Source organism: Acanthisitta chloris, unplaced genomic scaffold (assembly GCF_000695815.1).
Source record: "Acanthisitta chloris isolate BGI_N310 unplaced genomic scaffold, ASM69581v1 scaffold13340, whole genome shotgun sequence".
NCBI classification, from domain to species: domain Eukaryota; kingdom Metazoa; phylum Chordata; class Aves; order Passeriformes; family Acanthisittidae; genus Acanthisitta; species Acanthisitta chloris.
Genome location: NW_008650010.1, coordinates 18,123 through 42,562, shown reverse-complemented (window position 1 = coordinate 42,562; position 24,440 = coordinate 18,123). Strand labels below are relative to the sequence as shown.

Below are 24,440 nucleotides of genomic sequence, written 5' to 3'. Positions count from 1 at the left end.
GGCTGGTTTTGCTGCATGTGTAGCCTCCTTTGGCCAAGCAATCAGGAGTCCAACTCTCCAGTGCCAGAGAATCAGAAAAAAGTCACATTGAAGGGATATTTGGAGGTCTCAGTTCCAACCTCCTGCTCCAAGCAAGGCTAACATCCAGGCAAAGTTGCAGTGGAGTTCTTTGTTTTTCTTTGTGTATAATAATCTTCTTTGTTGTCCTTTTGTGCCAAGCAGTTTCTGGCATCTTTCCTGCTTGCTATTTGTGCTTACAGACTCCAGTGATCAGGATCATCATGTGTTTACTCTTTTAATTTTCAATGCCACATTTGAATTCTTGTCTCCTCTGACCTGCATCACTCCTCATTTGTTGCTCATTTGTCCGTAGAGTTCCTGTTTGTCAGACTGTGATCCGAGTACTTACCTGGCACTGGAATTTCTAGTTCTTCACTCGCACAGCTGCAGCTATTAAATTTCGTTGTGGAGACCTTTGTAACATTTCAGCCCAATCAAAAAAGGCCAAGAATTGTCCCCACACTACCTGACCCTGAGAGTGTCACAGGGAAACTAGATGAAGTACTGGGACTTCATAGTGCTCTCCTGGGAGGGTCTGAGCAGAGATTGAGGAAGTTTACAGTTCTGGCTCTTAGAGCTTTACCACGTTGACTCTCCACTGAAGATAAGGTGGAGCTAAAATAATGACCAGAGGCTAATGAAGGTGCACAGGGAGGCTGAGCGGCAGCCTCCCCACCCCAGGGATGGACTGGAGGCCTGGAGAAAGCTGTTCCTTCACTCTGTGTGTGTTTGTTCTACTATTTTTTTCAGTTTGAAGGTTAACCTGACCAACTTGTGCCAGAGATGCATCGATGGTGGCATAGACCAGTGGGTGTGGATCCTTCCCTTGCTGCATTCCTGTGCTGCTCCCTTGCAGCAGCAGCACTCCTCAGTGGAGGAAGATGTCTGGGCAGGGCTGGAAGGGATTCCATTTGCTGGAACAAGGAGCAGCAAAGATGTGTGAGTTCTCCAGAATTCCTAGTTATACCCAGTACCTTGGTGCTGTAGTTGGTGCTGTTCACATTACTTCTTTTTTAACTCTTTTTCCTCTCTTCTATGTAAAAAGTAAGAAATGTGGCATGTTGGTGGTGAATATTTGGGATAAATGGTCATAGACACTCTGGTTGCTCAGAGATCATGGTGTGTGGCCCAGCTGGGCAGAACTTGCCCTTTGAAACACAAAGCCTCTCAGTTCTGCCTGTGTGGAGCAGCCTGGTGGTGTGAGTCAAAGCAGCTCATGTGTGTGTTGTGCAGACTCTGAGCAAGACCTGGGGTTTATTTTCCTTGAGTGCTTCTGCTCAGTGCTTTGGCTCTGCCTCTGCCATCACTGGGCCTTGGGGACTTCCACTGATCTTCAGCTGCAATGAGAGAAGCACAGGAGTGAGAGTGCTTCATGGGCTGAACAGCTCTTGGCCTTTTGTACCTTTGAAATCTGAAGATTGTGTTTTGTCTTCCCTCCAGAGAAGCCCTGCTGCAACTAATGAGAGAAAAGAAGTACTTGATGGAATTTGATGCCACTCTGGTCAAGTCCTGGCTCTGTGTGCTGCCCCTGGAGGGCCTGGCTGAGTTTATAAAAGACTTCTCCAGTGATTTGCTAGTTACTCTTCAAGGTGTCTTGTACAGATTAGAGAACATTGACCTTTCGTGGCGTAACCATGAGGTTTGTCTTCTGGCAGCTTTAGCCACCCCTGGGATAAAGGCTCAGCCTGGGCTGTTGGGTGTCTCTTAGCAGAACTGACCATCAGTGGGAGGGTTGGGGTTGGAAGCAGGTCACAGCTCAAAGAGCTTCAGCAAAAATAGCTGCTCTGAAGTCAGAGACTCCTCAGAGGAGATGAGAGGGTGTCCCTGCAGCAAAAGGTGGTGTTGGCATTGATGAGAGAAGGGGCTGCTTCTCTGGGTTTGCTTGTAGTCAATGGTGGCAAATACTTAATCCTGAGCTCCTCAAATGGTGCTTGAAACTGGTTTTCTTGCATGGGGGAGGGTTGGGCAAGGGGCTCCTGGTTTGGGAGATTTCCCTGCTGGTGAGAAAACACTTGTGTTTGTGTGAGGACAGCAGGAACAGGATGCTGCAACTCACAGTAAGTTTTAAAGTTGTAGGAAGAGCAGCTTTGGGCTCTACAAATAACAGCCCCCCAGGGCTTGGCTCTGCCATCCAGTCAGTAAGTCTTGCGATTTCACAGCATATCCATAAAAGTGTTGTGGGGAAGGCATGGAAGAATAGTGAGTTCCCTTTCACAGCAGCCCCTCAGCTGATGAGAAAGAAACCTGTAACGTTTCTTCCAGAGTTTAATATTTCTGTCTTTCCATTCTCAGGTGGCAGAGAATCTTCTAAAGACAGTGCTGTGTGCCCTGGAGGAGCCACGGGACAGGTAACTGCAGTGCGCCCCAAGGCTTGAGGGCTGGGGTTGTGCTTGTGGCTAGGATGTGCCTTGAAATCTGTGTGAAGAACAGAATCTTGTGTTTCTGTCCCGTTTTTAAACTCCATCTGAGGGAGGGGTGGTTTGCTGCCACACCCCATCGAATTTGGTGGGTTTTAACTTCTTTTTCCTCTGAGCATAACATGAATTCTTCCTCTTTCCCCCTGCTCTGCAGAGCTCTGGAAGCTCACTCTTGGCAGTGCTGCTTGACCTGCTGCCTCAAGCTGCACAGGAGGCTCTGCAAGTCTGTGAGGACTGGGAGCTGGTTCATGATTCCTGCCACTACTGCCATGCTGATTTCCAAGGTTGCCAAACTTGAGCACACAGCAGTGAGTACCAAAGAGCCATTCTTAGCTTGGTTTGAGCCAAGACATCCAAGAGTGTTACAGACATGGCACAGCAAACTGGGTTTAGGTCAAATCCATTCTCAATCTGGAGAACTTCCTGCTCTAACCAAGACTGTGACACTTCCTAGTGACTTGGGTTCTTATTGAAAGAAAGGTCAAATGCTCAGGTTGGCCTGCCAAAAGCTTTGGTTTAGGTCTGGGTTTTTTCCTCCCTTAAGCCTTTACTGTGTCAGAGGAGGGTTAGGCTGGATATTGGGCAAAGGTTCTTCCCTCAGAGGGTGTTTGGGCACTGGGACAGGGTTAGGTTGGATATCAGGACAAAGTCCTTCCCCCAGAGGGTGTTTGGGAACAGGTTCACGTTGGATATTAGAAAAGGTTCTTCGAGGTGTTTGGTTTGGGAGCTGGAACAGCTTCCCAGGGCAGTGGTCACGGCCCCAAGCCTGCAGAGCTCCAGGAGTGTTTGGCCAATGCTTTCAGGCCCAGGGTGGATTGTTGGGGTATCTGTGCAGGGTCAAGAGTTGGACTGATGATCTTCATGGGTCCTTCCAGCTCAGGATATTCTATGATTCCTACCACAGGTGTTCTTAAGCACAAACTAACTGTAAGCATAGCATTTTCCCAGCCTCCCTCTGTCCTTAGCTCAGGCAGTGGTGAGGCTGTTGCTGGGTGTTTTCATGCTTTGAGTGCATTTAGTCCTTCCTTTAGAAATACTGATATCTATCAGTTGTGTGTTGCTCTCCTGCTTGAACTGTTCTTATTTTTTAATTTTTTCCTGTGTGTGGGGCAGGTTCCAAGAGGTGCTGTGCGGGAGGACCCAGTGGTGGAAGTGTTCAGTGATGCTCTGAGGGACACTCGAACCTGGTTCAGGAACACTTTACACCAGAAGTTACTGAAAGAACACCTGGAGCACGTGACCTTCTCATTGTATTGGGAACTCAGGGTTTGTCATCTTCTAATAATATGAACAAAGGGGTGTTTTACTGTAGCTTAACCACAGAGTCCTGAGCCTAATATGGCTCTTTGCTAGGGGCTGTAGCTGTTGTGGCTGGATGAGGAGTGTGATAGGGATGGGCAGTGTTTGAGCCATTGGTGGGCTCACAGGTGTTGCTTAGCTCATCTTAGTTCTCCTTTCCTTTGGCTGTTCCAAAGACATTGCTAGGGTGAGGAGCTGCCCGTTGGTGGTGTTGTCGTGCTCCTTGTATGCCCCATTGGTTGTCCTCCAGGGCTGGCAAAGCTCAGAGCAGCCCCTGACTGCACCCAGCCCTCCCTGGGGCAGTGTCCAGCATCAGGGTGGAAATGGTTCATCCAAATGTCTCCTTCAGCAGCTGGGGCATTTTTGATTATGGAGCTCTGGGAGTGCTCCTTTTCCTCTGGATGGAAACATCTGGAAGGACTACAGCCTGTGGGGAGTGTGAGGCCTCTCCTCTACATTGTGCTATTAATTTCCTTCTTGGACTATGAAACCTCAGTACTTAGTGGTTTGGGTTTGTTTGCTTCTCCCCTGCAGGCCTGGGATAAGTTTGTGAGGATTAGCTTTCCAGATGAGAAGTTCACAGAGACGTGGAGGAGGACTTTGCTTGCAGATCTGGAGAGGAGAATCCAGGAGGTGAGGGGGAGACTCCAGGCAGTGGTGGCTCCTGGGTCAAACTGCTGCTGTGCTTGGAGAAGGAGCAGGTGGAGACTTGGGAGCTTTGGGCATGTAAATTGCCATTGCTGTTATAAACCATGTTCTGGAGGCTTAAAAACTGGCCATGACAAAGTACCATGCTGTAATCCTGGTGTCAGCAGCCTGCCTGGCTGCAGGGCCACTCTGCCCTGGCGGAGACTGACCTCCTGGGGCTTCCAGGGAAATGGCACATGGTGAGCAATTCCCATCTCTGGAGTTGTAAGAACCTTTGGCTATAGTGTAAGGGAAGAACTCAAGGGCTCAGAGAAGCAAAGTTGGTGCTTCTCTTTTCATTCATTGTGCAGAAATGGTGTTGTTCAGGCTCCCAAATGCACACCTACTGGTCTAAGTCCCATCTAAATTGACCTTGTTTTTCTCCTCATCTCCTTTCTGCTGCAGTTGCAGAAGTCTTTTAAGCCTTTGATTTCCATGGGGCAATCAGGAAACAAATATTTCCTGCTGGAAGCTTAGCTTGGAGAGATGCATGTTAAGTAATCACACACTTCAGATGGAAATAATGAATGTTTCATCTCTCCTCCAGGCCCTGAGGAATGGGCTGATTCTTGGCTCCACCATGAATCTTACACTTGTCTTGGTTCCTTTTCTTGTCCTGATAGCAGCACTCCTTCCTGCTGTCAGAAGAAACCCTTTGGAAACTTGGATGTTGATAAATCTCCCTTTTGCCCTCTAGGAGCCTCCAGTGAACCAAATTTTGGTGTACTGCTGTCAGCACCACCTTCTCACAGGGCTGGACTCTTCCATCATGTGGTGCTTCCAGAACTGTGCTACAGAGGCTGTGACTGCAGCTTGCCAGGTACTGTGTTTGCCCTGGTAGGGGAGGGGAAAAGCAGCAAAGGGAAGTAGTTAAGGATGGAAAGGAAAGGTAGGGAAGGTAGGAAAAAGAAGAGTCAAACTTCCCATGGCACAGGAATCCTGTTGTGTGGCACAGGGATGTGCCTGGTGGTGGAAGGAGAGTTGGATGTTACTTGAGTTGCTGTGGATTGTTTTAAGTTTGTTAAACCAACAACAAAAAATACTGACAAGAAATCAGGAAATGAGGATCCACTTCCTAAGGGTCTGTGAGAAATACCTGTGATGCTTCTGCCATCATGAGTTCTGGTGTCAGTCATGTCACACCACTCTTGTTGGAGGCAGCACTGGAGTGAGGCCTGGACATCAGTGCCCAGTTCTGAGACACAAATGCAGTGTGATCCCAGACCCTGACACATCCCTCCCCTCTCCTGTGTGCCTTGGCAGACACAGAGCAACCTCCTGGAGAAGATATCTGCCTACAACTTGGGCCAGTTCAGCCAGCTCGTGTCAACTATTATCGTGACATCGTGGCCCATCGGCACTGGGCAGGCTGAGGGGGACTTTGATGAGATTCTGCACCATCTGCTTACGTGGCCTGACATCAAACATATCTTCAGCTTCAGTGGTATGTCCATAGTTAGGTTTGTAGGAGGCTCTGAGCTGTTGTCTGCCTCACCACTGCCACTGTGCAGAGCAGCAAACAGAGAGAAACTGTCCTGCTCTTGTGTTATTCCTCATCCCAAAGTTCAAGGTATTCAGGCTGGTTCTGGAGAGGAAAGGCTAAAGAGGAGGGAGTCAGTATTCTTCTTGTCATAATCTCCTGCAGGATTTGGAGACATAACCATTTCTCTGAGGAATTCTTACAAGTTATTGCCACCCAGAAGTGCCAAAGTGTTGGTCGTGGGGCTGGATCCAAATGGATTGTGTTTGTTCTACAGGGTTTGGGCTCTCCATGGGAGGTTTCCCAGTTGCTATCCTGAGACCCATTTTTGTTCAGAAAGACATGAGGGGTTGGAGGCTGTTGTGGTTCAGAAGCTTTGGGTAGGGATCCAGCAGGAAATGGAAGGGCTCTGTACCATGGCATGGATAGCTCCTGATTCTGCCTGGTGTTTGGGAAGCAGGGCTGATCTAGGCTTGGCATGCTTTGTTTCTGGGACAGGAAAAAACAGAAATCTCCTAGAAAAACTCACAGAGGAAGCAAAGAGTGTGATGGCCACAGCAGACTCTGTGCTTATGAGCATCACTGATGACATTCAGAATGGCTGCGTCCGTGTGAAACATCTGGAAGAGGTTTTCCAGCATGAGATGCAATTCATCTGCATTTGGGAGACAAGTAAGAGACAAGTCCAAAGGTGGCATCACTGTGGGGATGGGTGGCCTGCTCTGCTGGTGCTCCAGGGATTGAGAATACTGAGGTGCTCCAGCAGTTTGCAGTGCAGCCCTTTGGCCTTGGTATGGAGCTCCAAGCTCCAGTTTGTGTTGTCACTGTGGTTTGGGACTCTGCAAATCCAAACCTGAGTTGGAGTGGGAAGTATCTGCCTTGTGTCTACAGATGAGTTTTCTTTCAGAGAATCAGCAACTGCCACATGAAGAGAAGAAACAATTCCAGAGGAGCCTGAAAGAACTGCTGCAGAGGAGGCAAGAGGAGGTCACACTGCTCAGAAAGGAGAAAAAGGCAATAGGAACCTTCCTGAGCATGTGCAGGAAGGTGCAGGAGTCTGTGAAAGGTAGAGTTCTGGGGAGGGGGGGAGGCAGTCTGAAAGTGGCAACTCCAGAAAAACATAGTTTTCCTTGTGAAAACCACCTGGCTTTGTGGGCAGGTTTGACTGTCAACCATGGTGAGGGTGAGGAGGGCTGGGGGAAGCAAACCCAGAGTGCTGGGGAGTCACAGGAATGCTTGTGCACCAAATGACATTTACAGGGTCCACCTGCCTGGCAGCATGTGTGGCTTGGGGGGTGGATGGAGCCAGCTGGACCCAGGCTGCACGCTGACCCCTCCCTGACCTGTCTCTGTTTTGCAGTGGATGTAGGTGAAGTGGAACTTCAGCACGGTGAAGATCTTCGTAAGAAAAGACTAAACAAAGTTGTGAATGCAGGAGAGAGACCCTTGCAGACCTACTACAGCCTGTGCCCAGACCTGAAAGAATTTGCCCATAAAATGCATTCCTTTAAGGACAGCCTGATCTTCCAGCAGCTCTGGGAGAAAGCAGCACAGAAGGCAGGAGAGGAATATGAGGAGGATGAGGACAACACTGTTCCTGAGTTGGACCTTGATGAAGTTTTCGGCAGTGTAATCATCCCTTGTTTTGTGATCTATGACAGGCTTTATGAGGATCTCAGGTCAGGAAGTCTGACGCTTTCTGCAGTTGATTCTATTTTCCAAGAATTCACAAACCATCCTGAAGATCTCAGACTGGAGCTGGACACCATCTGTGAACTTCATCCTGTAGAAGACAGAGGCTGGGTTGACCAGCGACTTCAGCAGATCCAGCAATACCATGAAATGCATTTAACTTTTGATGCTGCAAAGATCATTGCCAATGTCAAAGAGAGTTTGGGCCTCTCTGGTGACTTCAGTATCCTGGAAAACTTGTTGGATATAGTGAGTATTTCCTTCTGCAGCTCTGTACTGGCTGTTGGCTAGAAAGCTTGGGTAAATCTGATCTTTCCCACAAGTCTGTCAAGAGCCATTCCTTGTCCCAAAATGCTTATCTGAGGTAAAAATCAGGTGTCCAAAGTGCTTTTGTGTAGCCATTCCTAAAAGAGAGAAGATATTCCTCTTCTGGGGGGTGACTTTGCAGAGGGCTTTCCTTTCCCTGCTGGAGAACCAGTGCCATTTGCCAATTCCAGACTGAGTGTGTATTCTCATGGCTTGCTTTGCAGACAGAAAAGCTTGAATCCTACAAGACCCAAAAGCTGGATTCCATCAGCCCTGAGCTTGTGCATGCCAAGAGGCTGCTGGAGGGGATCACCGTGACCCGCCGTGGCTGTCTGAGGGAGCTGGCCAAGCAGAAGGAATTTGTCTCCTGGGTCAGAGAAGCACTGACAGGTGTGTGCTGCTCACCCAGGAATCAGGCAGAGCACTAGAAGGGATGGCAGCTTGTTTTGGGGGCAGAAAGAGTTGTGTATCCTTGACCCATCTGCTCTATAGCTTCTCATCTCCTGGTATTGATGGTTTTGAGGAGCTCTGCTGGGTTTTGGTGTGGAATGTGCTATGAAGTCCATCTAAACATGCCCATACCACTGCAGTCTGGGGCAGCACACAGTAACCACCCTGCCTGGGAGCTGGGCTGGGGCTGGAGGGCTGGAGTAGCTGCTGCTGCTGACTTCAGACTGGTTGTTTGAGAGAACAGAGGCAGCAGCAGCGTGGTTAGCTGTGTGTTTGCCAGCTGAGCTGTCCTCCCTGCACAGACACACCCCAGGCACTGCTCACTGCCTGCCTGGGGATGTGCTGGTGGTGGCTCTACGTGGGCATCAGGGGCATGGACGTCCCTAGGACAAGTGGAACACCTTGGGAAGCTGCAGCAGGAGATACTGTTGGAAGACATTGTTTGTGTTTCCTGTACGAGTGGTGATGTGGAACTGCCTTCAAGCTACCTCACTTGTGGTTTATTCATGTGTTTATCTCATTTAAGATATAAATGAGCTGAAGGTGTTTGTGGACTTGGCATCCATCTCTGCTGGGGAGAACGACATGGACGTGGACCGTGTGGCCTGTTTCCACGACACTGTGCATGGCTACTCCTCCCTGCTCTATGAGCTGAGGCAGGAGTCAGGGTTTGAGGACTTCATGCGCTGCTTGCAGAAGCTGTGGCGAGCCCTGGACAGCGATGAGAACCTTCCCAAGAAACTGGTGAGTGCTGCTGGAGCAGCTTCTCCCTGCATCCTCCTGCCTTTCTGCCTTCCAAGGGTGGCTAAAGTTTGCATGAGGCAAATGGTATTTGTGTAGGGACACCACAGCAGCAATTTTTTTGGAAAAAAAAGCAAATCTAATGTTTCTTTTGGCACAAAAATTAACTGCAACAACTGTAACAGGTGTAGCACAGGTTTCTCCAGAGCCGCTACCGAGGCTTTCCAGTGTGACATGGTGTAGCATTGCTCATGCAAGTTTGGAGGATGATGTGAAAGAGGTGGGGACAGATGGCTGGGAACTCTTATCCTTTGCAGCAAGGCCTGTTTCTATAGCAAGAGGTGTTGGAGCACTGTGGGCTCTGTTCAGCCTCCCATGGAGTGGGTAAAGAGCTGTGCAGCAAGACCAGGCTGTGGCCAGTACTCATTGCTTTCTTCCTTCCCTATCCTGAAGCTCTCGTGCCAGCCCAAGCTGTTTGTCCTGAACACAGAAGTAATCCTGGCAACTCTGCCCAGTCAGAGTGCTCAGGGCAGTGCCATATCTCCTGTCCCCACAGTGTGCCTCAGCTCAGCACTTGGCGTGGCTGAAGACAGTGAAGGAGAGCCACGGCTCGGTGGAGCTGTCCTCGCTGTCACTGGCAGCTGCCATCAACAGCAGAGGAGTCTATGTCCTGAGAGCACCAGCTGATGGCCAGAAGGTGAGGCTGCTTGGCTCCTGTTCCTCAGCACTGCTGCCAGGAACAGGCTGGAGCTCTTCTCCCACTGCACAGTTCCTCTTTGGAGGCTGCGGGGCACAGCACCGCCTCGGGAACAGAGCCTCTCACATGTCTCCTCATGACTTCTCCTTTGGCAGGTTTCTTTGGACAATGTCCTGCATTTCACCCTCCCAGGGAGCTCAGGAGACAACGAGACCCCATGGAAATACTCCCTGACCGAGCTCCGTGAGCTGCAGAACAAACTGATGCTCATGTCAGCAAAGGGAGAGCAAGGCCTGGAGGTGGAGAGATTCTCTGAGGTCAGATTCCACTCCCAGCAGGTTATTCTTGTTGGGGACAGGGATGGATTTTCCCTTGAGTATCAGCTGAGGTGCTGGGGCTGGATGGTCACAGTCAGATGTGTGTTCCTGCCTCCTTGGGTCCCTGTTAAAGTGGGACTAAGCTGGACACTAGACAGGGGACTGGTGCCCTTACCCTCTGGCTGCACTGGGGATGCTCCTGGCTGGCAGCATCACAGTGCTTTTGTAGCAAGCTGGGGGTTCCGTGTTGGTTTCCTGAGGATACTGCTGTTAAAAAGTCTCAGTGTCTGTGGTTGCTGTACAAGGCCTGACACACCTTGGGCCAAAGCCTTTCTTTTCACTGCAAATCTTTCCTGTGGTTTCATGTGTGGAATTTGTCTTGATAAATCAGCTTAGTTTTTTTTTTCCCCTCTGTCATCACACAGGTCTTCTCCAATGTCCAGAGGCTTGCACAGGCCTTTATAGACCTTTATTCAGCTGGGAACATGCTTTTCCGCTCCTGGCTCGCCCATGTGTATTGTTCACCCAAAAGAGAATTCTGTGTTCTTATAGACTTCTCCTTGGGCCCCATCCCAGTGCTGGAAGGGCAAGGGGATATGGCAGCTGTGCTCCCACGCCTCTGCAAGACGATGGAGAATTTCCTGGAGGTCTGGGAAAGCTTCATGTACAAAAAACGACTGCAGCACTTCTACCTGAACTACTACACTGCAGAGCAGCTGGTGTACCTGTGCACGGAGCTGGGGCAGGGCACACCCAGCCAGGGGGCCCTGATGATGCTTTCCTTCCTGAATCGCAGCTGCACTGAGCAGAATATCCTCTCAGCCTTCAGAAGTGAGGTGCCTCCCAGCTCAAGGAAAGCTATTCCTGACTTTCAAGTGCTGCTGGTTGGTGAGAAGGACCTGAGTGCCCAGCTGGAGTGCATCTGGGAGAGCTACATGAGCGACATGGGCTCCTTCCTCCCCAGTTGCCTGGATATCGACACGCTGGGCAGGTGGCTGAAGAGCCTGGCCAGCCAGGGCACGGAGTGTATCACCAGAGAGTTCCCTCTGGACCTCCTGTGTGTTGGCCAGCCCAACCTCATCACCTGCCCTCGCGCCGAGGTGCTCACCTCTGCACTGGCTATTTACATGAACAGCCCCGAGCAGCCCCTTCCCACCTTTGATGAGGTTCTCCTGTGCACTCCCCAGACCACAGCCGAACAGGTGGGGCTGTTCCTCAGGAGGTGCCTCATTCCCTGCAGCGCAGGGGAGAGGATTTACACCATGCTGTACGCAGACGAGCTGAGTTACGACGTCAGCTGCAAAGCAGAGAAGCTGTTCCAGCGCCTGCGGCACTGCAGCAGCTCCTATCGCCTCATCATCCTGTGCAACTGTGAGCGGGAGCACAGCTACATCCCTTCAGCCTTCAGCCAGTACAAAGTACACATGATCCCCCAGAGGCCACGAGCAGAAGTCCAGCAGTACCTGCAGCACCATTACCGTGTGGCTCAGCCGTCCAGCTCAGCCTCTGCCGTGTTCAAGGACAACATGTGTGTTGGGGTCGTGTCCTCCAAAAGAGCTGGTGTGGGTAAGATGTAAAGTAGGGTCTGCTGAGGGTTGAAAACCAGAGTGGAGTTCACCTTGCCAGGTTCTGTGTCCAAGCCATAAGTGTCTTAGTCAAAAGGCATGGTTCAGACTCTGGTCAGTGGAGTGAGGTGAAAGCTGTAAGTCTCATCTTGCCCAGAGGGCATCTCCAGAGATGGGGCGTTTTGCTAATCTGGCACCTCTCTCGTTCTGCTCACTTGTGTAATTAACACAAACCAGATAGCTGATGCTGCAGGAAGCTGAATCTGACCTGCTGAGGGTAACATGTGCCTGCAGGAAGATGACTGTGAGGTGGGACGAGGGTTGTCTGTGTAGGAATTGGTTATTCAGTGTCTCTTAAAGCAAAAAGCTGGGGGATGTTAGGTAAAACTGCTTGAAAAGCAAACAGAGGAAAGTGATTCTTCAAACAGTGCTTCCTTAAATTGTGGAACCCTTTACACAAGATTAAAATGGATCAGATACAGTTGGGAGAGAAACTCCCATCAAGAGCTATTGAACACAAAGATGCTGTCTGACATTGGAGCTCCTGAGCTGCAAGTCGCCAAGAATACTGGGCAAGAGTTGTAGTGTCAGCTGTGTTCTTAACCTGCTTTGACTTTAGAAACAAGCACATAATAGCGTAGATTCGAGTCCTAGTAAAGAGCAAAGTCTCTCTCAGGTAGTCAAAGCAAAACAAGCATGTGGATAGCAAGAGCAGTGGCTTGGATTCCAGGCTTCAGCTGCTCAAACCAGATTTAGGCTTTCTTTTTCTGCAGTGCCTTTTAGGAAGGTTCAGAGATTTCAGATCATGGAGTACTTAAGCATTTCATTTCCTTCTTTCTATTACAGCCTTAATATGATGTATTTGATATCGATGGCTTTGGTTCTTGTGGTGCTTTTTGTAACAGGGAAATCTCTGTATGTGAAGAGGTTACATGAGAGGCTGCAAGAAGAGCATCCTGACTCTACAGAACTTCTGAAAACCATCAGACTAATTGAACCAGAAGTGGATGAGGATAAAGTGCTAAAATCTCTCCTGCCTTTTCTGAAGAGAGAGCACCAGACAAAGCCCATGATCTTCCATTTCGATATCACCTCCTCAGTAAGTTCATCCCTCCCACAGCTGCCTTGTCCTAAGAGTCCTGTGTGGGTCCTTGCGGAAGCTGTTTCTTTAAAGATCTTATTTCTTAGTAAGCTGTTTCACTGGGATGTGTTTTCTAGTCCTTGTGTAAGTAACACAAGGAGCCTGTTGCCATCAGGGTGGTTGGGCTGTGGAACAGGTTGTCCAGAGAAGCTGCAGAGTCTCCAGCTTTGGAGATATTAAAACCCTGACTAGATGTGGCCTTGGGCAACCTGCTCTAGCTGAGCCTGCTTTGAGCAGAGAACCTTCCCACCCTCAACTGTCGTGTGATTCTGTGAACTTGTGATGGGTGAATAAAGAGGAAATGCCTTTCTGTTTTTTCTTCTGGTAGGTGCAACATGGAATTCCAGAGTTCCTCTTCAAGCTGTTGGTTTTGCAGTACCTGACTGATACTAATGGCAATATGTGGCTACGACAGAAGTGCCACCTGTACATCATTGAAATCCTTGAGGTGTCCCCAGTGCCAAAGAAAGCAGCCAGGCCTGTATGTACCCAGCAATGCTCTGTTTCTGTGCATCTCTCACTTATTTTGCACATGTTGGTATGGAGCTGTGGTGAGTTGTAGAGGCTGTAGCTGTAAACACAGCACAGGAATTCTCTGGTGCTGTGTCTCATTACAAAGTGATGTCCCTGCAGCTGGACAAAGTGACCTTAAAACCAGACAGTAAATTAGACCTGTTGTGGTTTCCTTGAGTTGGTGATTTCTGAAGGCCTGTTAGTCCAAGTCTCACTGGGCCCACCCTAACGTTTACAAAAAACACAAAAGTGCAAAACTTAACCTTCCCCATGGTAACTTGCATGCTTGGAAATACTGGAATATTTATGTGTAAGAACAATGTAGACGTGACAGGAATAAATAACAGTTTCTTGGGTTTAGTTTTCTTTGAGGTAGCACTGAGAAGGGTCTGGAGGTGACACGCAACTCAGGTTCCAGGAAGGAGAGTGTAGGAGGGAATAGGATTCATTGGTGTGATGCACTTTGAGTGGAAGAAGGGATACACAGGGGAAAAGGTGTCCTGGTTGTGTGGCTTCTGTTACTCAGGTCTGTGGTTCTAGGCAAGGAGACTGTTAAGAACACATTAACTAAACTAAAGAACAGCTCTGTGATGGCATTTTCTTTTCCTTTTCTCCAGACATCAGTGAGCCAGAAGTATAACTTCTTAGATGTGTTCCCTAAAGTAACATGTAAGTCTCCCAAAGAAGTACTAGAGATGGAGACTCTTGGGAAGCAGCCTGGGCATGTTTGGGACCCAGGAATGGACCAGGAGGAATTTTGCAGCGAGGCTTTCCAGAGACCTTTCCAGTACCTGAAGAGGTTTGACCAGGGGTGTGATCTGGACATGTTCTGGTACGAAGCAAACTCGGTGGAAGGGAGCCCTGCAGAGTGCCTGCAGCTCTTCCTCCTGCACTGTGGGGTCATAGATCCCTCCTGGGCAGAGCTCCGAAACTTTACCTGGTTCCTCAATATCCAGTTGAGAGACTGTGAAGCTTCTGTCTTTTGCAACCCTGAATTTGTCCAGGACACTTTGAAAGGTTTCAAAAACTTCGTGGTTACCTTCATGATTTTAATGGCGAGGGACTTTGCAACACCTTCCCTGCACATTTCCGACCAGAGCTCAGGAAGACAATCCTCCCACCTGGAGGACGTTGCGGAGGAAGATCTTCTCCCTTTCCGCATTCGGAAGAAGTGGGAGTCTGAGCCTCACCCCTATTTGTTCTTCAATGAAGATCATGTGTCCATGACATTCATTGGTTTCCATTTTCAACTCAATGGCCTTCGGGGTGTTGATGCCATAAACCCTCTGAATGGTAACATCATCAAGCGAAACATCATGACCACACAGCTGTACAAGGGCTTGTTGCTGCAGAGAGTTCCCTTCAACACTTCCTTCGACCAGCTGCCTCGGCATGAGAAGCTCGACAGGCTTTGCATGGTGTTGGGGATCCCCTGGGTGACAGACCCTGATGAGACGTACGAGCTCACCATGGACAACGTGCTGAAAATCTTGGCTATCGAGATGCGATTCCGATGCAACATCCCAGTTGTCATCATGGGAGAAACAGGCTGTGGGAAAACCAGGCTGGTGAAGTTTCTGTGCCAGTTACGCAAGAGCTATGTAGAGGTAGAGAACATGAAGCTTGTCAAAGTCCACGGAGGTACCACTGCAGAGATGATCTATGCCAGGATCAGAGAAGCAGAAGCCCTGGCTAAATCCAACAAGAAGCAGCACGGATTGGACACTATCCTCTTCTTTGATGAAGCAAACACAACAGAGGCTGTGAGCAGCATCAAGGAAGTTCTGTGTGACCACACAGTGCAGGGGGAGCCTTTGGCCTGTGACTCTGGCTTGAAGATCATAGCAGCCTGCAACCCGTATCGAAAGCACACCCCAAAGATGATCCAACGCCTGGAGTTAGCTGGGCTGGGCTACCGTGTCAAAGCAGATGCGACCAAGGAGAAGCTTGGGTCCATCCCCCTGAGACAGCTCGTGTACCGGGTTCATGCCCTCCCCCCCAGCATGATCCCACTGGTGTGGGACTTTGGGCAACTGAACAACTTGACTGAGAAGATGTACATCCAGCAGATCGTGCAGCGGGTGGCGGAGCAGGTCCCCACGGTGCAGCCTGAGGTGGAAACAATCACAGAAGTGCTCTTTGCCTCCCAGCAGCACATGAGGCAGGGGGATGACGAGTGCAGCTTCGTCAGCCTGCGGGATGTGGAACGCTGCATGGAAGTCTTCAAGTGGTTTTACAAGCACAGCAACCTGCTGCTCAGGGAGCTGGAAAAGTACCTGACCGAGAAGAAAGCTCCGAAGGGCAGCGTTGAGCGGAACAGTGTTATCTGGTCCTTGGTGCTGGCGGTTGGGGTCTGCTATCATGCGTCCCTGGAGAGGAAGGAGGCGTACAGGAGTGCTATCAGCCACGTCCTTCCAAAGCCTTATGACAGCCAGAAAAAGATTTTGGAAGAGATCTCCCTGATGCAGGACCTGTTCCTGAGTGGTGTGCAGCTCCGGGATACCATAGCAAGAAACTTGGCCCTGAAAGAAAATGTCTTTATGATGGTCATCTGCATTGAGCTGAAAATCCCTCTTTTTCTCGTGGGGAAGCCTGGGAGTTCCAAGTCCCTTGCAAAAACCATCGTGGCCGATGCTATGCAGGGCCAAGCAGCTTATTCTGATTTGTTCAAGGACCTGAAGCAGATCCATCTGGTGTCGTTTCAGTGCAGCCCCCTCTCCACCCCAGAGGGCATCATAGGCACTTTCAAGCACTGTGCTCGATTCCAGAAAGGGAAGAACTTGGAGGAGTATGTCTCAGTGGTGGTTTTGGATGAGATTGGGCTGGCAGAAGACTCTCCCAAAATGCCCTTGAAGACTTTGCATCCACTTTTGGAAGATGGCTGCATAGATGATGTCCCCCTTCCTCACAAAAAGGTTGGATTCATCGGGATTTCCAACTGGGCTCTGGACCCTGCTAAGATGAATCGAGGCATCTTTGTCTCCCGTGGGGACCCCAGCAGAGAGGAGCTCATCGAGAGCGCGAAGGGGATTTGTTGCTCGGCACGAGGAGCTTTGCAGAAGGTCGAACAGTATTTCTGTCACTTTGCAGATGCATATGAAAAGATCTGCGAGGCCCAGGACAGGGAGTTCTTTGGTCTGCGTGACTACTACAGCCTCATCAAGATGTTTTTTGCCCTAGCTAAGAGCTCCAGAAGTGACCCAACACCTCAGGACATCGCCGGGGTGGTTCTTCGGAACTTTGGTGGCAAAGATGATGTCAATGCCTTGGAAATATTCACCTCAGCCTTACCAGAAAAAGAAAAGATTCATGCTCATGATATCAGCAGAATCGAGCTGGTCCGACAGAACATCTACAGCAGTGCTGAGGATGGGGATTGCAGGTACCTGCTCGTGTTGACTGAGAACTATGCAGCGCTGCAGATCCTCCAGCAAGTTTTCTTTGCTGCTCAACAGCAGCCAGAAATCATCTTTGGCTCCAGTTTCCCTAAGGACCAAGAATATACCCAGATATGCAGGAACATCAACCGTGTGAAGGTCTGCATGGAAACTGGCCAAATGGTTGTGCTCCTCAACTTGCAAAACCTTTATGAGAGCCTCTACGACGCCCTCAACCAGTACTACGTGTACCTTGCTGGGCAGAAGTATGTGGATTTGGGACTGGGCACCCACCGGGTGAAGTGTCGAGTGCACCCCAAGTTCCGGTTGATAGTCATCGAGGAGAAGGACGTGGTGTACAAGCACTTTCCCATTCCACTGATCAACAGGCTGGAAAAGCACTACCTGGATATCAATACTGTCCTGGACAAAGGGCAGAGGGAAGTGGTGAAAGAGCTGAAGAAGTGGGTGCACGAGTTCACCGCGGTCAATACGGAGAGGCACTTCATGAGCAAGCAGCAGTACAGCCCTCATGACGTGTTCGTGGGCTACCACTCCAACAGCTGTGCCTCGGTGGTGCTGCAGACCACGGAGAGGCTGAGGGCAGTGTGTGCCCCTGGGGAGCTCCTGTCCTGTGTGAAGAGGGAAGCCCAACTGGCTCTGCTGAACTGTGCCACCCCCGACGCTGTCATCCGCCTCTGCAACTCTGTGGGGATGTTCATGGCAGATTCTCTGGCCAACACATACTTCAAGCAGCAGCAGCACACGTCCTTTGCAGACTTCCTTCGCGCCCACATCCACGCAGGGGCTGAGTGTCAAAAGGCCTTTACAGAGGTGAGTGTCTTGGGATTCCTCCCAAACCCCTCCCGACCTGCACTCGTTTTGTTTCTACTGCCAGGGCTGCAGGATGGCCACACCTGGGTAGTGCCCAGGGCTGCAGGGGTGGGTGCAGGTGTGCAGAGGTGGGTGCAGAGGTGCAGAAGTGAGTGTTTCAGCAGGTGTGTCATTGCACCCTGAAGAATCTAATACCTGTGCTGTGTGTGAAGCTCCCTGTGTGTATTTGCTCCCTGGTGAATTGAGGGGTTAAGTGAGTTTGTGCAGCTGATACATCTTTTTACTTTGAAAGCAGTTCTGTCTCTGTGAGCACAGACAGCCAAGCAGGCTGCTGGCTGCAGAGCAAGTCATCAGGAGCCTTGGAACCCTCATTTCTTCGTGTCTGTCACTGGCTTTAGGATATAAAAGCCTTTAGCCCTCACAAGAAGGTGAGGCACTGGCACAGGTTGCCCAGAGAAGCTGTGGCTGCCCCATCCCTGGAAGTGTTCCAGGCCAGGTTGGAGCAACCTGGGCTAGTGGAGGGTGTCCCTGCCCATGGCAGCAGGTGGAGTGAGTCGAGCCTTAATGTCCCTTCCAGCCCAAACCAGTTTGGGATTCTATGAGGACCTTCCATGGGAATACCTCTGCTCCACTTTTGCCTGATACCAAGGCTAAAGAACTTTGGCTGAGACTGGCTGGAGACCTCATCCCTCCCTTGCCTCACCTGTAGACAGCATGTGTTGTCCCAGGGCTGGACTTGCTGGACTTCAACAAGGAGTTTCTCCAAGCCTTAGCTGTCCCATCTCTGGCAGCACCAGGAGTGGTTCTGTGCTGGGGTAACAGCCCATGTTGGCAGGACAGCTCACTGCTGGGAGCACAGGTGGGTGAGTCTGTGCTGCCTCCCTGCTGCACTCCTGCCCTTGTCCCCAGGTCACCACCTTCTCACGGCTGCTCACCAGTGCTGACGCTGCCTGCCTGGAGAGGGAGGTGCAGGGGAAAGCCCAAAAGCTCCAAATCCTGTTCCTGCAGCAGTTTGACACGGAGTACTCCTTCCTGAAGGGCATCCGGTGAGTCTGGGCTTGTGTTATCCTGCTCAGAATGAGCTGTTGGCTGGTGGGAGGTGGTGGGCAGAGCATCTGGAGTAACACACATGGAGAAGGGAGACAGGAGCCTGTGCTGACTCGGGGCAAACTTTATCAGCTCCATCACACCATGATGGGTTTTGGTGTTGTAATCTCTTCTCCTGCCTGCAGCAGCCAAAGCTAATGTGGAGAAAGTGTTCTGCAGTCTTTAGTGTTTGGTGGTTGTACTCAGTGACTTCTGTTAAATCCCTTTTCACTCTTCAGGGATTTTCTGGATGCCACCTCAGGAAATAAAATCCTCATTATTCAGACAGACTTTGAAGATGGCTCTCAGGATGCTCAGCTCATCGCCTCGGCCAAGTGAGTTGGGTGTGAGGTGGTTCAGTTCTGCTTTGCCACTCCTCACCACCTTGGATCATTAGTGCTGCTTAGGGCTCTCAGACTCAGGAATGTGCAATCCTTTCTCTATTCTGTAGCAGAATGTATCGAGAAGCACTGACTGTATTTCAAATAATAATTTGTAGCCCAAGTTGAAATAAACTAAGTTGGGTCAAATAAGCAGATAATCTCCTTTGGAGTGTGAATTCCAGGCATTGGCTGCAGAAGTCTTGCAGAGCTGAGGGTCAGGGGGATCATTTGAGGCACAGCTGGAGGTGGCAGCTCAGCACCACGGCCTGGAGGAAGGGCTGAGAGCCACTCATGTATGTTCAGGGGAGGAAACATGCCCTCTTAGGGGAAGGACCTGTGGCCACGAACCTCTGTGTGTCTTTGCTCTGCCAACAGCATTTCCTCTTGTTGCAGATACACAGTTGTGAATGAAATCAACAAGAGAGACGTCTCTGTCTTTGTTTACTTTATCATGAAGCTTTCCCGGCTGGAAGGAGGAACGTCCTACGTGGGATTCCATGGAGGTGGGTCTGCCCCTCTGTCCCTCCTCAACTGGCTTCAGGCAAACCTTTCACCTGCTCACTGTCCTTTTGAATGCTGAGAATTTGGGCTCTGTGTGTCCTGTGGGTTGTCAGAGCTGCTTCCCTGTCCCTGGGGGTCAGTACCTGGGAGTGCTGAGCTCCTTGGTGAGAGCCCCTTGCCTTTCCCCTGACAAACAAGTCCTTTCTCCACTCAGCTTGAGAGCAGCACACAAACACAAGAGTAACTCCATGGGTGTGTTGTCCTCCATGAGGCTCCTCAACACATGCTGATGTGTTCTGCTGTCAGCACCAAGGCTCCTCTGGGTCTGGTGGCTTCTGAGAGCCTCTGAGCCCTGGTCCTGTGCTGCCCTGTCAACCAGGGGCACATGCAGCAATGTGTTCCAGGTGAATTCTGCTTTCCCTCCCAACAGCAAGAGGTGGGAGTAAGTGGCCTCTGAATGTAAACCCACAGGTCCTGGCAGGTGATTCTTGGGAAGCTCTTTTAGAAGAGCAAGCTGCAGGCATGGAATGATTTCTTGTTGTTCTCTGCCTTCAGGCCTGTGGCAGTCAGTGCACATCGATGACCTCCGCAGATCTAAGGACATGATCTCTGACATGACAGCCCTGCAGAACCTCACCATCAGCCAGATGTTCTCTGAGGATCCAGGGAGAAGCACAGGTGAGCTATGTGCTGGCTGTGCCAGCCAATGGTGATGTTGTGCCAGTGGAGAGAAGGGGAGATGTGATCCCAGACTTGGTGCTGCCGGAACTGACGCTGGTACAACATACCTAACAACTTTCCCTGCTCAGGTCCTGTTTTTCAGGGGTCTCCACATGGCTCCCAACTTGTATTTGTAGTTAGTTCATTGCTACAGCTTTAGGTCAGCAAGCCAGCTGATTTGATGGTTTTCCCTTTTCCTTTTGACAAAATTGTGGTGTTTGCACTGCTCAGTGCCCTGAGTGCTCTGGCCCAGCACGGGAGGCAGCAGGTGCTGTGTGCCAGAGGCCACTGACAAGGGGCTTTCTTTCCCCTCAGTTCTTTCTTACTCTTTTTCCTTTCACCACACTGCCTGACAGGATTCTGGGAGAGATTAAGGCATTAGCTTAGTGTCATATTTCTTCCAGTTCTTGCTGCATATGAAGCCTGACAGCCCTAGCAGCTGTGGCTGTGCTTGAGAGGTGGATCTCAGCTACCTCATGCAGGTGCTAATGGGTCTCTGACAGATGTTGTGCTGCTCTGGGATGCAGTTGCTAAAATAAGCTCTTACCTGACTGATGCAGAAGTGTCCTGCTGCTTTCTAATAAAAATTCTATACCTTAGTTGCAGCTCTGCCTGCGAATGGAGAAGCACAGGAGGATAAGGTGCAGATTGGAACACCAATGCCAGAAGCAGAACGCTATGAGGTCAGTTCAGAATTCATTTGTTTGCTTCCCAGCTGTCAGGATGGCTCTCTGCTCCATCATCCAGAGCTGCAACACACCTTCTGCATCCCCATTGCCTTGAAATCCATCAGCAATATTTGCATCATGAATGTTAATGATCAGGCTCAAATTCTTCCTCCCCACTGCCCAGTGAAAATCAGCATCACTAAAGAAATAATCCATTCAAAGGGCCCTCTAATTCCTAGTCATTTCATACTTAAGATTTTTAACAATCAGCCTTAAAGCTTCTGTTTGTATTTCCCCCCTGCAGCTGTGGTTCTGAGCCTGCCACTCTGGCTGTGTGTGCCTTGATGTGTGCACTGGAGCTGGCTGAGGGCTTGGCTGTGCTGCAGCCACATTCACACTGCCTAGTGTTCCTCTGTGCCTCAGCTGTAGGATGCCCAGGATGAGGGATATGTGGCTTGTGTCCCTCTGGAGCCCAAGCATTCCCTAAGGAGGGTAAATATTTCTGGTCACATCTGTTATCTTCACTTTTTTTACCTGAGCTGCTGAATTTTTCCCCTGAAACAATCTCAGCTCAGTACAAATGCTGTGTCACAGGCCAGTTTGAAAGGGCCACAGGATTTGCATCATGTACTTGATAGCAAAGAAGAAATTAGGTTTGCAGTGTGAGATGAGAGGAAGGCTGAGAGCTGGAATGCCATGGGGCACTGCAGAGAGCACTGAGCAGGGTTGTGCTGGGGGCAGGGGTGTGACACCAAAGAGTAATGGTCTTGTTTTCATGCTGTTCCTGTGCAGGGTGAGATCCTGGACACCACTGTGCTCCTCAGGACCTGTGTGCAGACTGCTGTGGGGATGCTGCGTGACCAGAACGAGGATCTGAGTCGAAGCAGAAAGAGAATTAAGATTCTCCTTGGCCTTCTCTCCAAAGAGGATGATTTCAAAGGTATGTGCTGCAGGTAGTGTCCCTGGGCAGCTGGGGGACCACCAAAACATGTCAGTTAGGTCACTGGGGACCCAAAGGTCAGTGGTCCTTGTAGTGGTGTAGACAAGGAGGATGCCCCAAGATTGTGTGTGTGTCTGTGCTCCAGTCTCTTGCTCCTGTAGTGGTTTTAGGGCTTTTCCTGGGCTTTAGGTGGTGGCTTTTTCTCTGCCCGTGCTGACTCTGGTGGCTTTTTTTTTCCCTAGTTGGCAAATTATTGAAACAAGTGTAAAATGCTGAGCTTGGTGGGATATTTAGATCCAATGCTAACAGAAGAGAAAATGAAAGTTCCATGTTGTTTTGTAGCCTATTTCCTGAGGATAACCAAGGCTCGTGTCTGCAGCCTTTTGAAGAAGCAAGAAGAGAATTCCTTTCACCTAAAGAACTGGGTGCTCTGGGAGGCTTCCAACCTTAGTGCTCTCCAGGAGGCAGGAACCTTCAGGTGAGGACAGCAGCAGCACATTGTAACCTGCAGCCTTCCAGGAGGAGTCTGCAAGTGGCACCAGGGCAGCAGAGACAGCAGCTTTGTGTAATCTGAATATCTGCAGTATCAGTCTCCAGTCTGTGCTGGAAACTCTCCCAAGGCAGTTTTACCCTCTCCTGGCTGCAGGAGGAGGGTGATTTACAGCTGACTTGGGCTGTACTGGGACAGGAATGCACAAGTGCTTTAAAAGGAATAGTGGGATAACAGGTGAGCCAGGAGTGAGAGAAGTGCAGGGGTTTTGGTGGTAGTATTTTTTCCCCTCAAAAGCAGGATTAGGACTTTCTCACACACAAATGTCAGCAGTTGTTCCGGGCAATCTCCTCCTGTTTTGCTGATGTCGTTGCTCACCTTCCCTCTGGGTTTCTCGCTCTCTCTGCCCCACAGGCACACCCTGTGGAAACGAGTCCAGAAGGTGATCACTCCATTCTTGGCTCTCCTGATTGCTGTCATAGACAGGAATGGCAATCTGGAGCTGTTGGCCAAGCCAGCAGCAGAGTGGGTGACAAAACTGTGGATGTTCATCTTCAGTGATACCAAATTCCTGACTGTCCCTGCCGGTGTAGGTAACAGCAGGTGAGCCTGAGGGCAGCAGGAGGGCTTGGCTGGCAGCACTGGAACCAGTCCAGCACTGCCTTTAAACCCACAGGGCAGAGGGGCCCTGTTGGCTGCTCCCTGTGCCGTGCTGAGGGCAGTAGGGCACTTCTTGGTCATTTCACAAGTCTCTTCTTCCCACCTGACCCCCACTGCTTCTAGGCTTTGCTCTCTTGCTCTTGGCATGCTCACACTTCTTGTCCAACCCCTGCCACCCACCTGTCCTGCCACTATGGCCCTTTGGCCAGGGAATGCTGGCTGAGGAAGTGCTAATGCTCCCCAGCTGGCAGGATGAGCTGTCTCAGTTCTCTCTCCCCTTCTCTCATCCCCTTCTAGGGCTGATTTCTTGCTTTCTGCAGCTTCCTGCCTGTTTTCTGAACGTGCTTCCCAGACAAAAGCCCAGTGCATTAATGACCTTTTGATCTCCCAGCCCTCAGCCAGAGATAATTCTGGTGCAGAACAGCATGATGGTGTCTGCTGATGCTGGGAACAAGATGCCCTTCAGCTGGAGGATAAAGGAGTACTTGGATGAGATGTGGTTGGAAGCTCAATACATCCAAAACACTGCAGGTGAGAGCCTGGCTCCAGCTTGCATGGAGCATCTCCATTTACCTGCCCTATGGGCTCTGGGTTGCCACTGTCAGGCCCTTCCGTGACACTGGGGTCACCTTCAGTCCCTCTCTGCTTGTGGGAACCAGCAGAGCTCTGTGCAGGAAGCTCTTTGTGCTTCTCCCTATTAATCTTTCTCACCTATTCTGTGCCCTTGTATTCAAAATGCTGTGGAGATGCCAAGAGTTAATGACAAGGTGAGATTCCAGAAACCTGACACTGGTGCTGGGCTGAGCCTGAGTCCCTCATTAGTGCCCTGGGTGAGGGCAGTGCTGGATGCAGCAGTGATTAATTAGGTGTTGGCCTCTCTAGGATAGCTGCTGTGTCAAAGCAGCTTCCTCCAAATATCCAGCATTTCTCTGCATTCCTTTTCTAGACCACGCTGAGAAGTTTGTGGATATCTTCCAGAAAACTGCTCTGGGAAAATTTATCTCTTCTCTGACTGAGGAGGAAAGACAGATGCTCTTCCAGTGCTACATCATAGACTTTATTGTCTTGACCATCGGTGTGTCCTCCCAGGAGGAGCTGCAGGTCAGTGTCTGGAACAAGAGCTGGAAACCCTTTGGAAGGAGAGAAGAGCATGATGCCTGTGAAGGTGTCCTTCTGGATAAGTCCTGCCTTTCAGAGAAAATCCCCCTCTGAGACAAACCAACAGTGAGGGAACCCCAAAGCAGATGCACTGGACACTGAGTGGCTGCTGAGACTGCTCAGACCTCCACAGCAGTACTTGTATAAACTGACACATTTAAGTCTGTCCTCATAAGGAACTGATTCTTTTCTCTCTGAGAAATTTGCCAGGATTTCCAGTACAGAACAAGTTATAAAAGTTCCTTTTTCACTTTGCCT

General features: G+C 50.2%; 1 protein-coding gene across 1 annotated transcript in view; it reads left to right on the top strand.

Annotated features, from left to right (window-relative positions):
- The window catches only part of RNF213 (ring finger protein 213), a 46,806-nt gene that overhangs the window by 5,841 nt on the left and 16,525 nt on the right, over positions 1 to 24,440 (top strand). The window contains 30 exon segments of the mRNA XM_009082666.1: positions 767 to 999; positions 1,501 to 1,699; positions 2,353 to 2,408; positions 2,632 to 2,785; positions 3,139 to 3,155; positions 3,599 to 3,743; positions 4,311 to 4,409; positions 5,161 to 5,283; positions 5,727 to 5,907; positions 6,442 to 6,615; positions 6,851 to 7,009; positions 7,304 to 7,884; positions 8,166 to 8,331; positions 8,918 to 9,135; positions 9,689 to 9,829; positions 9,985 to 10,146; positions 10,572 to 11,712; positions 12,617 to 12,810; positions 13,181 to 13,324; positions 13,983 to 17,576; positions 18,486 to 18,622; positions 18,902 to 18,997; positions 19,439 to 19,548; positions 20,102 to 20,224; positions 20,873 to 20,949; positions 21,727 to 21,874; positions 22,217 to 22,352; positions 22,779 to 22,967; positions 23,416 to 23,555; positions 23,971 to 24,125. Coding sequence (XP_009080914.1) covers positions 767 to 999; positions 1,501 to 1,699; positions 2,353 to 2,408; positions 2,632 to 2,785; positions 3,139 to 3,155; positions 3,599 to 3,743; positions 4,311 to 4,409; positions 5,161 to 5,283; positions 5,727 to 5,907; positions 6,442 to 6,615; positions 6,851 to 7,009; positions 7,304 to 7,884; positions 8,166 to 8,331; positions 8,918 to 9,135; positions 9,689 to 9,829; positions 9,985 to 10,146; positions 10,572 to 11,712; positions 12,617 to 12,810; positions 13,181 to 13,324; positions 13,983 to 17,576; positions 18,486 to 18,622; positions 18,902 to 18,997; positions 19,439 to 19,548; positions 20,102 to 20,224; positions 20,873 to 20,949; positions 21,727 to 21,874; positions 22,217 to 22,352; positions 22,779 to 22,967; positions 23,416 to 23,555; positions 23,971 to 24,125 — 9,192 coding nt within the window.